The 14,964-nt window shown below is 34.9% G+C and overlaps 1 protein-coding gene across 1 annotated transcript in view; it reads left to right on the top strand.

Annotated features, from left to right (window-relative positions):
• LRP1B (LDL receptor related protein 1B) overlaps positions 1-14,964 on the top strand; it is a 1,883,216-nt gene that overhangs the window by 1,333,527 nt on the left and 534,725 nt on the right. The window contains 1 exon segment of the mRNA XM_035726875.1: positions 12,272-12,412. Within this exon segment, the coding sequence (XP_035582768.1) occupies positions 12,272-12,412 (141 nt within the window).

The raw sequence follows: 14,964 nt of genomic DNA, 5'->3' as shown, positions 1-14,964 counted from the left end.
GGGAAAAGGGAAAGTGATTCTCTTAAACCTTTCACTTAAACAATGTATAAGTAAATATCAAACAAAGAATTAAGTTGCTTCCCTTGAACACTGATAATCTCACCTGTTTACAATTACAATTATAAATGGAAGTTCTAATATTTTATTTTTCCTACCCTAATCAGTCATCTTGTGTACAACTTGGACTTGATGATCACCTTTGGAGTGATCCCTACAGGCAAATAGCATAATTCTTTTCTACTGTCAAGAATTACGCTACTAGTTTCAACCAACCTCCATGCTAATGTTTATGACTAGTATAGAGAATAAAACATGATTTTCAATTTACTCTTGTAGATTCTTGGCTGAGAGCCCCCTGTAATAAAGGGGAAATTAATGGGAGAAAAAAATAATTTGTATGTGTGTACAGAAGCCCCCAAAAGATAGAAGACTGGAAAGGCAGCCAGATAATTGAGGCTTATATATCATCCTTAGCTAAGGAAAGGGACAGGGGTCTGGGACTTCAAAGGGGAGAAGGCAATTAATGGGAAGGTGAGAAGGGGAAATGCTTGGTAAACAAAGATTGTCCTGCCAAACAGAAAGTTTCTCCAGTAAACAAGTGATCTCTAGTATTAGCTCTCTTCATGGTACAGGCCTCCTTTCTAATATAAATGTCCCTTACAAAAGGGTAACTTATGCTGTTTTCAGAGCTTCTCCTGTGTCTGCTTTTTCTCAAAATAATTGGGTCAAAATAATCCTTATCACAAAGGGGGGGGCACATTATTGGGGTGGCACACTACCCTTCTTTAGCTACAAGAGAAGGAGTATAAAATCATAGAAACATAATGCAAATCCATCCATCATTTTGAAAAAGTAATTCCACACACATTCCTACTGATAGTTAGTAAAGGTATTTTTCTTGTTTATGTAATAGAATCAGTATATTCACATATATGTTTCAGATTTTCTGTTGACTCATTCATTTGTTTATTCAATAAGCTACCAATTATTGTCTTTACCATTTGAATCACTTAGCTAATACTTTATATATTATGTGAGTGTGGTACAATTTTTCTCATTTTATACATGGGGAGACAAATATTAAGGGTCCAAGTAAGTTTCTCAGGATCAAGCAGAGAGTACGTGTCACAGCCAGGCATCAAAGCACAGGTATGTATGAGTCCAAATCACATTCTCTTACCTACTACAGCCTTGAAAACCATCCATGTGACTGGCATTGGCATATGTATGGAGGACGAGAGTTAATAAGACAGAATTCCTGCCCTGAAGAATCTTACCTTTTAAATAAGGAGACATACATGTAAATTAAAAAAGTGTTATGGGATTATGAATGTTACAATATAATCATACACAAATCACAGAACACAAAGAATCTGGTGAACCACTTTACCTTTTGAGGGCAATCAAAGCTTCCAAACAGAGGTATCACTTTAACTGAGTCTGAAAATGTGTCCATTATTCAGATAATGGGAGTAGAGGTGGATATAGCAGTGGAGGTAAGGAAGTAAACTGAGGGCAAATGCAAACAAGCATAGAGATGTTTGGGAACCATCATTTTGGAAAAGTATATATTCTGTCAACAATTTATTAACCTATTAACTGGGATAATGGAAAATGGAAGGAGGACACAGGTAGAACATAGTTCAGGCACAATTAAACACAACTGTGATACAGGATGACTATTTAATACAAATGTATGCAATTAAAATGTTCAAATAGTCTGCTCTGTTATCTGAGCCTCCTACTGCTGTTTCTCCACTCCCTGTTTCTAAGGAAAGCTATCTTAGGTAACATCAATTTTCACTGAATAAACTCTACGTTTTCTATTTTCTAAACACCCCAGCAAGCAGTTATTTGGAGCTGCTTTGTCTTTGTCAGCTAATTCCTCCCTCTCACTGTCATTCTCTCCGTCATTGCAGGAATACTAGTTCACTGGCAACACAGTGAAGCTATCCACTTGGAAATTAAATTACCTGCCATTCTCAAGTTTTTCTCCCTATAACCTCAGACTGCCCCCTCAGCTCTCAATGAGGCAATGCTCTCCATATAACAATGAATCGAGAGTTTAGGGCCATAACTGTCAGTTCAAGGTCACAAAGGCTTCAACCCAGAATTCTGGGCTTTGTTCTGCAGTGCTCTCCCTCCCACCTTCGCTGTCCTTTTCCAAATTCTCTGCGTAAGAAAAAACAACAAAAACCAAGTCTTAGCAGAGCAAAGGGACATCTAGGTCCATCACAGCCTTAAGGAACAGATTTTTGCATAGGTTTCAGACAGACTACAGAGAGCCGCTCCTGCACCGAGGAGCAGCTAACAGGCTGACAGATGCTGCTGTAAGCAAACATACCCACCTCTGATGGTCCAGGTGGAGGGGCGTTTCTGATTTGCAGTAGATACAATGCAAAAATGTAATGGCTCCTGTATAATTGGAAATGATAGACTCATCCCGATGTGTAGGCATTTCTCTTACTCACAGTAGTTTTAATTATTTTTCTTTACAAATAAGCTGCCTTTTGATTATTTCTATCCATGTTTCTGCCATAACATGGCTAATCTACCCTGGGATCACTGAAAGTGGAGTGCAATTCAATATTCCTGGAACGTGGAGCACTGGGGGCATTGATAGATCTGGTGATGGAAAATTCAGCAGGCTTCAAATCATGGATGGCCTTTGTACCCTGCTTAGGGGGTTGGCTGGGGAAAGCCATTGGAGAGTTTTAAGCACTGGAGGAGGGATACGCTCCTATTTGCATTTTGGAAAGATCACGCTAGTGTTTCCTTAGCAATGAGAGAATGACAGGTGCTGAGGCCTCGAGCTCAGCAGTTTCATTGGGAATGGAGAGGAAATAAAACATCCCTGAGATAATAAGCGTAAAGAATTAACTGAGCTTACTCAGACTGGCGGGCCCTTGGGTGAGACTGTGGAGGAGGTGAGGGACAAAAAGATGATTGCCTGGTTTTTACCTCCGATGACTGAATGGAGGTCCAGGTGATTCTATTTTACCCTCTAATTTGAGAACCTTATTTTCAGTGTCCTCAGTGTACTCATCCTCTCCTGAGGGTATTTCTCTGACTCTTTGACCAGGCTTAAAGAGCAGCATCCTCTTGGCTGTGTACATCTGGTTCGAACTCCTTCTTAAATAGACTAAACCAATCATCTTTTTTTTTTTTTCCAATGGCATCTAACTCCCTATCTTCAGAGGCCTGAAGGTTCCCAGTTTCTGACCTATTCTGAAGTTCTGCTGTGCAGAGTAGCTTTCATCTGGCCTCTTCCCCTTTGCAGGTCTAGATTTTCATTTTATCTATAAAGTCAGCCACCAGGGGCTCCTGGGTGGCTCAGTCGTTAAGTGTCTGCCCTCGGCTCAGGTCGTGATCCCAGGGTCTTGGGATCGAGTCCTGCATCGGGCTCCCTGCTTGGTGGGAAGCCTGCTTCTCTCTCTCCCACTCCCCCTGCTTGTGTTCTCTCTCTGGCTGTCTCTCTCTGTCAAATAAATAAATAAAATCTTTAAAAAAAATAAAGTCAGCCACCAATTATAATCTTTTAACCTACTACAATTTTTTAGCCATGATCTTTTTTTTTTCTTTATAAAGACCTCCTTGTCTTTATAGGCTTCTGCCTTTTTCATTGCTTTCTTGTAAAGTTTGGGGTTTCAGAAGAGAATAGAGATAATAGAATTGACAGATAAAATATAGGATACCCAGTTAAACTTGAATTTCATATAAATGAACATTTTTTGTGTAGGGATTTTTTAGGACATACTTTACAAAAATTAATTGTCCTTTATCTGTAATTCAGAGGTAACTGGCCACAATGTTATATTTTATATTTTAAATATAAAGGGCTAGTTTTTGAGGAAATATAATTTTTAAATATGGATCTCAATAGTTTTGGTATAGTTCAATAAAGCATATATTCTGAATATTTAAAAAAATAAGCTATCAATTTTGATACATTTTAAGAAGTCAGGTGTTAGTAACACTTTAAAACTTCATAATTGTAATTTTGAAATATAATAACTGAAACATAATTTCAACTGTTTTTAATTTGGGACCAAACTTTATATTTATCAAGTAATTCTGTATTGCAGGGTCTAGTTTTACTAGGTCTAGTGTATACCTTTTTATGCACAGAGCTATGCAATGGAAAGCGCATTGAAATTCAGTTAATACCTGCTGAGAGTTCCCACCATGCTTCTGCTGTGTGACCTTGGAGAAGGTCACCTTCTGACCTTCTGTTTACTCATCTTTATCAACAGGAGGTGTATTAACACATCACGTCTCATTTATGATGATTAAATGAGACAGTCATATTCGCTTATGTTCAGAGCCTACCAAAGGCCCGGGAACTTAGCACATTTCAATAAATTTATTTCCCTTGTCTCTCCTCTCCTCTCCTCTTCTTCTCTCTCTCTTTTGAATGAAGATTTTAGAGACTGTATGGCAGAATCAATTTATATTTGTTATTTATGTTAATTCTTGAATTTCATAAATTCCTTTAACAGGTCTATTAGTAAATGTATTCGTTTGCTAGGGCTACATAACAAAGTCTCACAGACGGGGTGGCTGAACAGAAATTTGCTTTCTCACTCTTCTGGAGCTTGAAATCTTGAGATCAAGGTGTCAGCACGCTTGGTATCTACTGAGGCCTCTCTCTGTGACTTGTAGATTGGTGTCTTCTCCTCCCTGAGTCTTCCCGGTGTGTGTGTGCATCTCGGTCCTGCTTTTCTCTCTCTTCCTCCCTCTCTCTCTGTCTTTCTTTTTTGGATACTGGTATAATTAACATACAGGGTTATATTAGTCTCAGGTGTACAATATAACGATTCAACAATTCTATACATTACTCTGCTTCTAGTTTTCTCTTCTTATAAGGACATTAGTCATATTGGATTAGGACCTGTCTTAATGACTTCATTTAACTTAATTACCTCTTTAAAGTTCCTATCTCTAAAAACAGTTACATTCTGAAGTCCTGGGATTTAAGACTTCAACGTATGAATTTTGGGAGAAACAATTTAACCCATAACGGTGGAGTAGAGATATCCATAATGACTGACATCAAGTTAAGCAAGCAGTCTTTGCATTTTGGTAATTTCTGAAGATTCTAGTATATTCAAGTCAATAACAATGTGAGAAAGAAAAAGTGAGAGAAACACCTGTGATTCTACGTAATGCATAGTAAAAATCAAAGTCCTTTGTGTTAGAGAGATCCTTGAAAAGTACATTTAAAAAGATATTTTTAAAAAGATAATACCAACAAGGAATGGGAGAGATGGCTTTATTTAACTCTTTTCTGAGTTACGATTTGTTATGGGAGCTATTTTTAGGGATATTTATTTCCCTAATCATTTTGCATGTATTTAGGAAACTTCTACATCATGCTCAGTTCAAAAGAATGCAAAGCACTGTGAAGAATATAAAGAAGTACAAGACAGATCCTTGTTCTCAAGAGCTTTCATCTCTGGATAAAAAGTCAAAATTAGTACAAGTGAAAAGAAAGGGAAAAGCAACAATTAAATATAAAGCCATGTGATTCTGTCTGTAGACAGCTTAGCATCACTGAGAAGGAAGGGTAGATGTGGGATATGCTAGTCTGAAATATTTCACTGAGGGTGGGTTCTACTTGTGCAATGAAAGGTGACTATAGTGGAATTAAGTGCACACGAAGGTGGGGGAACCAGGATAAGTAAAAAATGGAACTGTGCCTATTCTTCATAGCACTAGTAGAAGTTTTTAGTTATTTTCTTTCCTAATTTTTTTTTAAATTGTGATAAGAACACTTAACATGAGGTCCATCCTCCTCACACATTTTTAAGTGTGCAATGCACTATTGTTAACTATTGGCACAATGTTGTACAGCAGATCTCTAGAATTTACCCCTTTTGTATAACTGAAACTTTTTACCTGTTGATTTATTTATTTTTTGCTGTTGAAAGGCAACTCCCCATTTCCTTCTCTCCCCAACCCCTGGCAACACCATTCTATTCTGTTTCTGAGTTTGACTAGCTTAGATACCTCATATAAGTAGAATCATGAAGTATTTGTCCTTCTATGACTGGCTGATTTTACTTAGTGTGATGTCCTCAAGATTCATCCATGTTGCTGTATATGGCAAAATCTCCTTTTTTTTTTTTTTTTAAAGACTTAATTTCGTTAGAGCAGTCTTAGGTTCACAGTAAAATTGAGAAGAAAATACTGAGATTTCCTATGTACCGCCTATATCCTTACATTGATAGCCTTCCCATTATCAACATTCTCTAGCAGAATATTTCCTTCATTATTAAGGCTGAGTAATACTCCATTGTATGTCTATATCACATTTTCTTTAACCATTTATCCTTTAATAGACATTTAGGTTGTTTCTATATCTTTGCTATTATGAATTATGCTGCAATTAACATTAGAGTGTTAATATCTCTTTGATATCCTGACGTCAGTTTCTTTGAACATATACTCAGATGTGTGGGATTGCTAGGTCATGTGATAGTTCTATTTTTAATTTTTTGAGGAACCTCCATACTATTTTCTGCAGTGTCTCTGCCATTTTATTTTCCCAGCAGCAGGTGTGCAAGGGTTCCAATTTTTCTATAACCTTGTTAGCATTGTTATCTTTTTTTTTTTTAATTATAACCATCTTCTCAAGTGTGAGGTGTTATTTCATTCTGGTTTCGATTTGCATTTCCTTGATGATTGGTGATGTTGAGCATCTTTTCATATACGTGTGGGCCATTTGCATGTCTTCTTTAGAAAAATGTTTATTCAAGCCCTTTGCTCATTTTCAATCAGGTTATTCATTTATTTTTTGCTGTTGATTTGCGGGGACTAAAGTTGTTTCTTTCCTTTTTGTTTATGTATTTCTTTCTCCATCACTAGAACATAGGATCTATAAAGGCAGACATTGTGTTTCATTTTCCCAGTATCTACATAGTACTTTATGAATATAATAGATGCTCAATATTAGTTGAAAAATGAATGAAAAAATGAGTATTGGGAGGTGATAAGAGTGGGTAAAATGCATGTACTAGAGAGAAATTAGAAAGACATCTTAGTAGGTGGAATCAATTCAGATTATGTCATCATTTAAAAACCTGGTAAGGAATTTTAAATTTGAGGCAGTATATAATCAGGAAATTTGAAGATTCTTGAGCAAGAATTAGGATTGATGAACGGTATGTTTTTAGAGGACTGAAACAACCTAAAATAGTTTTTCTAGTCTATCCATGGTCCTAGTTTCATGCTGGTCACTGCTGAGATGCCTGTTATCCGAGTCTTTATAGTCTTTCCTGGGCGCAAGTTTCTTTGGTCATGGTCCTCAAGGACATGGTTCTTTCTGTTCTGCCTCTTCTCCCATTTATTTGACAACTCTGTACTGCCCCATCAGAATCCAATTGGTTATCCTCAGAGACTTTTTACATAGACAGGGCATGGTTTTATGTTATTTCTAGAAGCTCCTCCTGCCCTGAAACTGTAATCTAGATTAAGTTACATGGCCACCTCTATGAGCAGGAGGCTGCAAAAGAACGTGCTTGGCATTTTGAATGTTGCCTGTGGAAATTATTCTTCTTTAGCAAAGTCGATAGGGAGGACAGCGACTTTTGGGTAAGCAACATGGAGTCTGACATAGGTTGACTACCTTCTAGTGGTTAAGGATAGAGTTTCTTTTCATTTCATTTCATTTCATTTCATTTCATTCCATTTCATTTCTTTTTCCTAGTCAAGTCTAGTTTTTGCAATTATGAATAAATCTGTAAAAATCTGTGTAAGTTTTTTGTGTAGACATAAGACTTTAACTCCTTAAATACCAAAGAGTAGATTGCTGGATCACATGGTAAGAGTTTTTTCAATTTTGTAAGAAACCACGAAATTTTCTTCCAAAATAGCTGTACCATTTTACATTCTCAGTCAGCAGTATATGAGAGTTCTTATTGCTTCACATTTCCACTGGTATTTGGTGTTGTCAGTGTTCTGAATTTTAGCTATTTTAATAGGTGTCTAGTGGTATCTCATTGTTAGGTTACTTTGCATTTCTCTGATGACATAAGATGTGGAGCATCTTTTTATCTGCATATTTTCCATCCGCATATCTTCTTTAATGAAGTGTCAACGTCTTTGGTCCATTTTTAAAATTGGGTTATTCATTTCATTATTGTTGAATTTTAAGAGTTCTTTGTATATTTTTGATAACGGTCCTTTATCAGATATACCTTTTATAAATATTTTCTCCATGTCTGTGGCTTGTCTTCTAAGTATTGATATTTTTTTTGCAGAGAAGTTGTAATTTTAATGAGTCCATTTTATCAATTATTTATTTCATGGGGTATGTCTTTGATGTTGTAACTAAAAAGGCATCACCTTATCCAAAGGCATCTAGGTTTCTCCTGTTATCTTTTGAGAGTCTTATAGTTTTGCGTTTTACATTTAGGTTCATGTTCCATTTTGAGTTAATTTTTGTGAAATGTATAAGGTCTGTATCTAGATTCATTCTTTTGTATGCAGACACCCAGCTGTTCCAGTACCATTTGTTTAAGAGGCTGTCTTTGCTCCATTGTATTACCTTTGCTCCTTTGTCAAAAATCAGATGACTATATTTATAGGGGTATATTTCTGGGCTCTCTGTTCTGTTCCATTGATCTGTTTGTCTATTCTTCTACCAACACCACACTGTCTTAATTACTGTAGCTTTATAGTAAATCTTGAAGTTGGGTATTGTCAGTCCTCCAACTCTCTTCTCCATTTCATTCTTTTTTGAGAAATATCTGCCAAATACCTGGGTCTGAATAAGCATAGATTGTCACTTGTTCTTTCAAGTAAAGAATGGTATTCTATGAAAAAAGTAGCTAATTTTCAAAAAAAGAAAGAAAGAAAGGAAAATTAAAAAAAAAGAAAGAGAGGTAAACCAGGAAACAGACTCTTAACTATAGAGAGTAAACTGAGGGTTACTGGAGGGTGGTGGGTGGAAGAATGGGTAAAATGGGTGATGGGTATTAAGGAGGGCACATGTAGTGATGAGCACTAGGTGTTGTATGTAAGTGATGAATCACTCAGTTCTACATTTGAAACTAATACTACAGTGTATATTAACCGACTGGAATTTAAATAAAAACTTAAAGAAAAAAAAAGTACCTAATTTTTCTTGCAGCTTAAGCAATCTCATAAATAAATTTCTTCCAGACAATTATAATTTAGCATGCAGCAGAAATGCTTTATGCACACTTCCCATTTTACCACACAGAATATTAAAAAGACATGTACTGAAGGATCAAGATTTAATAAAATTAATACTTTTTACTGTTCAGTTAAGGACATTTTTATTTAAAACAGGCTGATTTTTTTTTTCCTGTAAATGTATAGCAGTGGAGTATCCAATGATTCCTAGTCAGATTGGTGATGCTGACTATGCAACTTTTTAGACTAATTGTCAACTTATCTTCTTTTTTTATCATGTTATCTGTTTGCCCTTTTCTTCTGTATTATGGAAGATTTTCTCAACCACATATTTTTTAATGTTCTAAGAGTTTGTCTTTCATTGTTCCTTGTTACAGCATCTTTAATTTTTCTAGAACAAGACATGTACTTGACTATCTTTGATAATTTTTAAAGATATTTTCTGAATTATGTTTATGTGTCTCTATGTCTATCTTAGTGTTTACTTTTTACTCTACTGGCTTTTTTCATTGGACTGGAGATTCTTGGTTTCCCATAATGTATAACAAAGGAAAACTGGGTGTCTATCATGGGTTTCCTCTTCCATAAAAATCTTTTTACTTGGTATCTTTCTGGAGACGGGGTTCCTCACTGGGAGCTCTGCATAGCATTGGACACTGTGACTTGCAGATTTTGCTTTAGATTGTATCTAGGGGTCAGATTTTGGGTCTCCCAAATGCCAGAATGAAGATAACATTATTGCAGGGCACCAGACTTCATATTCCAAACCTCTTCGCTGAGTATTTTTAAAAAGAGCTATGGTTATGTATTTAATTGAGACTTCTATCAGTTGTTAACCCTCTGTAAACTCAGGGCAAGGGTTTGGGGACATGGTGGTTGTAGGTGATATTACATATAAAAATATCTTCACTTAATTATCCTATTTTTAACCTTTATTAGCACTCCCACTATGCTTTTATATATATATATAAAATCAAGAGAGAGAAGATTAAACTCCATCCATCAATGGAAGGGGACACTAGAGGTTAAATTAACACCATGGGCTCTAAAATCAGGGCTTGTTCTAGAATCTGGGGCTACTACTTATTGTATGACCTGAGGAAAACTACTTAACCTCACTTTGTCTCAGTGTTCTTCTATAAGATGGTTTAATAATAGTAGTACCTACCTTATAGAATTGTTGTGAAGATTAAATGAATTAATCTATCTGCGGTGTTTAGAATTGTGCATTGCACAAAATCAAATTCAATAAAAGATGATTATTGTTCATTACTATCCTTCTTGTAATTATTACTGTATTACTATTCTTCTTGCAATATCTGAAACTAGGCTTTGGTTCAGTCAAAATATCTTAGGATTTGAATAAGAATAAATGTCCTGTGAACCGTTTTGAGTCTATTTTTGTGTTTGGTGTAAGGAAATGGTCCAGTTTCATTCTTCTGCATGTGGCTGTCCAATTTTCCCAACACCATTTGTTGAAGGAATTGTCTTTTAACCATTGGACATTCTTTCCTGCTTTGTCGAAGATTAGTTGACCATAGAGTTGAGGGTCCATTTCTGGGCTCTCTATTCTGTTCCATTGATCTATGTGTCTGTTTTTGGGCCAGTACCATACTGTCCTGATGATGACAGCTTTGTAATAGAGCTGGAAGTCCGGAATTGTGATGCCTCCAACTTTGCTTTTCTTTTTCAACATTCCTCTGGCGATTCAGGGTCTTTTCTGGTTCCATACAAATTTTAGGATTATTTGTTCCATTTCTTTGAAAAAAGTGGATGGTATTTTAATAGGGATTGCCTTAAATGTGTAGATTGCTCTAGGTTGCATTGACATCTTCACAATATTTGTTCTTCCAATCCATGAGCATGGAACGTTTTTCCATTTCTTTGTGTCTTCCTAAATTTCTTTCATGAGTATTCTATAGTTTTCTGAGTACAGATTCTTTGCCTCTGGAGCACTGGGTGTTATATGCAAACAATGAATCATGGAACACTACATCAAAAACTAATGATGTAATGTATGGTGATTAACATAACATAATAAAATAAAATTTAAAAAAGAAATATAATATTAACTGGGAAAAAAAAGAATAAATGTACTGTGAAGGGAAAGACTATTTTGTTTTGTTCATACAATTAAATAACATTTAACTTCTTGGTAGAAATTGATGTGGTCCTGATTGTCATTAATTATGTTTTTCTTGAAAAGTCTAAATTGTTCAAAACCTTTATATTTATGAAATTTATTTTGAATTACTGCCTTTCCTTAAAATTTTTAATGCATTCAGTGTGCAGTCTTAGAAAGAACACAATTTTTGGAGATAGGAAGACCAAGTATATAAATTAGATTAAAATAGTTAATCTCTATGAATCTTAAACTCTTCATCTATAAAGTGAGAATGGTAATAGATTCCTTCTAGTTTGGGTATGATATTTTGAAGTAAAATAATAATAAATTATCATTTTCACTAGCATGCCAGTTTCCTTAAGGTCAGGACTATTTTTTTTTTTTTTTTTTAATCTGGGGCACATTGCAGGGTCTCTACTAAGGGAGATATTCAATAGATGCACTCAACAGTTTACATTATAAAAATTTTGAAGAAAGGGGCATAAGCTGTGCAAAAAATATAAAAGAGGTTACTAGGAGGAATTCAGTAGTAGGGAGTACTAATTATTAAAAGCTTACATATTGCAAACAAAGAGTTCAGTCTTTTTGTTTATAATTGTTGTTTGGATATTTGGTTGGATTTTGCCGTTCATTTACAGATATAATACAGAACTACTGTGATCATGTTTAAGTATGTAAATAATATAATATGAATTCCATATTAATTTGAATATGCTTTTATATTTACATTGTGAGTCTTCCCCCCCCCCTTTTTTAAGAAAAAGAAAAGACAAGACTCTCTGGTGAGGAGGGAGAAAAATTTAAACGATAAAATATCACTGTGGTTTTTATTTTTAAAAGAGTAAAAATGATTTCATGGTTTCCCTTAGAAACAGAGTTTGAGACTATAATGAAAGAAATCAGAAAGTATTATACTTTAATAGCTGTTTACTATTATTTAATAAGATGATTATCTTTTTCATAGAAGAGATCTTTTCACTTTTATAGATAAGAAACTGTGGTGGGCAGACCAAAACTTAGCTCAGCTGGGAACCTGCAGCAAAAGAGATGGAAGAAACCCCACTGTCCTGAGAAATAAGACTTCTGGTGTTGTTCATATGAAAGTGTATGATAAAGAAGCACAGCAAGGCAAGTCACACTGTAATGAATTTATGCCAATTTTTGAATATATATAAGTTTTTTTCATATTCTTTTCTCAATTCAACAATTAAAAGGTTTGTATTTTTGCTTCTAGTTAAAAAAGGGGGGGGCAAATGCTCATTATTACTGCAGAAGAAATGCCTTTAACATAGGTATATAATGAGGTTTCAAAACATTAGCAAGGGCTTCCAAAGAATCTTAATTTGTCATGTCTTCAGGGAGGTCTTATCTAGTTCTTGATTCAAAAATGTAAGAATGAGAAAAAATTCCCAGCCAAATATATACAGTGTATAATTAAGCCCAGAAACTAAATGAATGAGGGGACTTCAAATGGACTATGTCAATGTAAGAATTTCACATCCAAAAGCACTGCATTGTTTGGCTCTAAGCATTTTGCTTTTTTGTTTTTGCTTGTCTAAATGGTGTGCAGTGAAATGGAGTGAGAGAACTAGCAGATGGTTTACATAGGTGGACTTGTCACATTGCCCAAATGGCATTTACTTTAGAGATGCCAGCCAGGAAAACCCCACACCTGCTAGTCCTTTCTTAGTTTTTGCTTCATGACCCATGACATTAGCAGAACTCTTTTCCTAGAAAAAATACTCTTCTGTATTATACTTTCTTACTTTAGTCTCTGCTATGGAAATCCTTAGCTTCACATACTTTTCTTCTTAGGAAAAACATTTCAAGAAAATGTAACAGGGCTTTCATCTGAAGGATTTGGGCAAATAGACCAAAGCAGAGAACAGTAGAGATAGAAATAGTGAACCAAGGGGGATCACTAATTCTGAAGACTGGTGACAACCATCAATCAGGCAGAATTTATTGGAGGTACCAATTGGGAGGCATACTTGCCCATCTAGATACAAAATGAAGACCAGATTTCATGGTTGCTTTCCCTATACAGAACAGAGGCCAAATTTTAGTATGAAATCACTCCTGAAATTTCATGAAAAAAATAAAGAAAATAATTGCTTTAAAACAAACAAACGATGAAGTGATTACTGGGCTCCTTTCATAGTTTAGAAGACATTAATACCCAAACTCTTATGCACAAATCTTTATTTGCTCTCTGACATTTAATTTTTTTTTAATTTTTAAATTCTTATGTATGTATGTATGTATATATGTATGTATGTATTTTTAAAGAGAGAGACGGGGGACAGGAATAGGGAGAGGGAGAGAGAGAATCTCATGACAGGCTCCACCCCTAGTGGGGAGCCCAACCCTGAGATCATGACCTGAGCCAAAATCAAGAGTCTGTACTTAACAGACTGAGCCAGCTAGGTGCCCCTCTGACATTTTTTAAAAAATCACTATCTATAATAATGAACAGGAGTGTTTTCACTAGCTGTTCTCTAATGGAAGATTTCTGTATCAGAATAAATAATTTTGTTGGCATTCAAGCCACGGGGAATAGATTATATAATTGAGAATAAAACGCTGGTACTCAATAAATAAAATATTGTGACATTTTTGTGAATTTCAACACAATATATTTGCAAAGTATAAAAACTTACAGTACCATGATAAAATTTAGTTCATAGTCTGTACTAAATGAGATTATATCTGAAAACACATTAGAAAAACACAACAGAAGGAGAGATTTATTGTTTCCAAACAGGACATTGAAAAATATATATATTCATTTTTTTTCAAAATATGAACAAGCACATTGTTTGTTTGAAATTGTAAATTAATATAATTTATAGAGTTTCCCTAAGTACAGTACCAATAAAGTTTATTGGAGGAAAAATTTATTATATTATGTTTGGCTCACTTTTTTTGCTCATGTTAACAAAATTTTCCTCATCTTATAAGGGTTTGACCCTACAAGTAGAGTTGGGTATTTTACACATTGTGAAAGTATTACTAACTTGACAAGGACCTGAATACTTAGGAATTAATGGTATAATATGACTCAGCTTAAAATTCAGTGAAAATACTATTTTTACTAAAAGAATGTGCTGATTAAAGCATCTGTATTAAAGAGAATCACATTAACAGAATCATGGCAGGTACCTTAAAAGCTTCATTAGTATGAAATATGAGCAATTTAGGATTATTTAAGGTGTTAACATTACTACCTCTTTGGATTTCAAAGTACAATTAGCTACTTCATTTATCATTTTTGACATAGATCACTGGAGAGCTGAGACTTCTCGTTAGTCAAGTGGACTTTCTAGCTCCACTAGGGAATTGGGGCATGAGGTTTGAACATCAGTCTCACTGCAAAATATTAAGCCAAGCTAGTATTTCTAACTTGCTAGATAATCACTACCTAAATTACTGTCTTTAAAAATCACTCTAATATTTTTCCTACATCAATTCTTTATTTAATAGGCAGATACTTACTGTAAATAATGACTCATCTCATTTTTTCCCCCTTTTCTCTCCTTCACTAGTAGAGACTAAACAAATGATACATGAAATGTGTGTTATACAGCATAATTGTTGACATAGGCTAATTTTATTATTTTTCAAAAAATGAGCATGGTACAGTATACTGCTATTACTGCAATTATATTTAAAAATGTACA

This window comes from Zalophus californianus, chromosome 3 (genome assembly GCF_009762305.2).
Source record: "Zalophus californianus isolate mZalCal1 chromosome 3, mZalCal1.pri.v2, whole genome shotgun sequence".
In the NCBI taxonomy this organism is placed as follows: domain Eukaryota; kingdom Metazoa; phylum Chordata; class Mammalia; order Carnivora; family Otariidae; genus Zalophus; species Zalophus californianus.
This window is presented reverse-complemented; position numbering and strand designations above follow the sequence as displayed.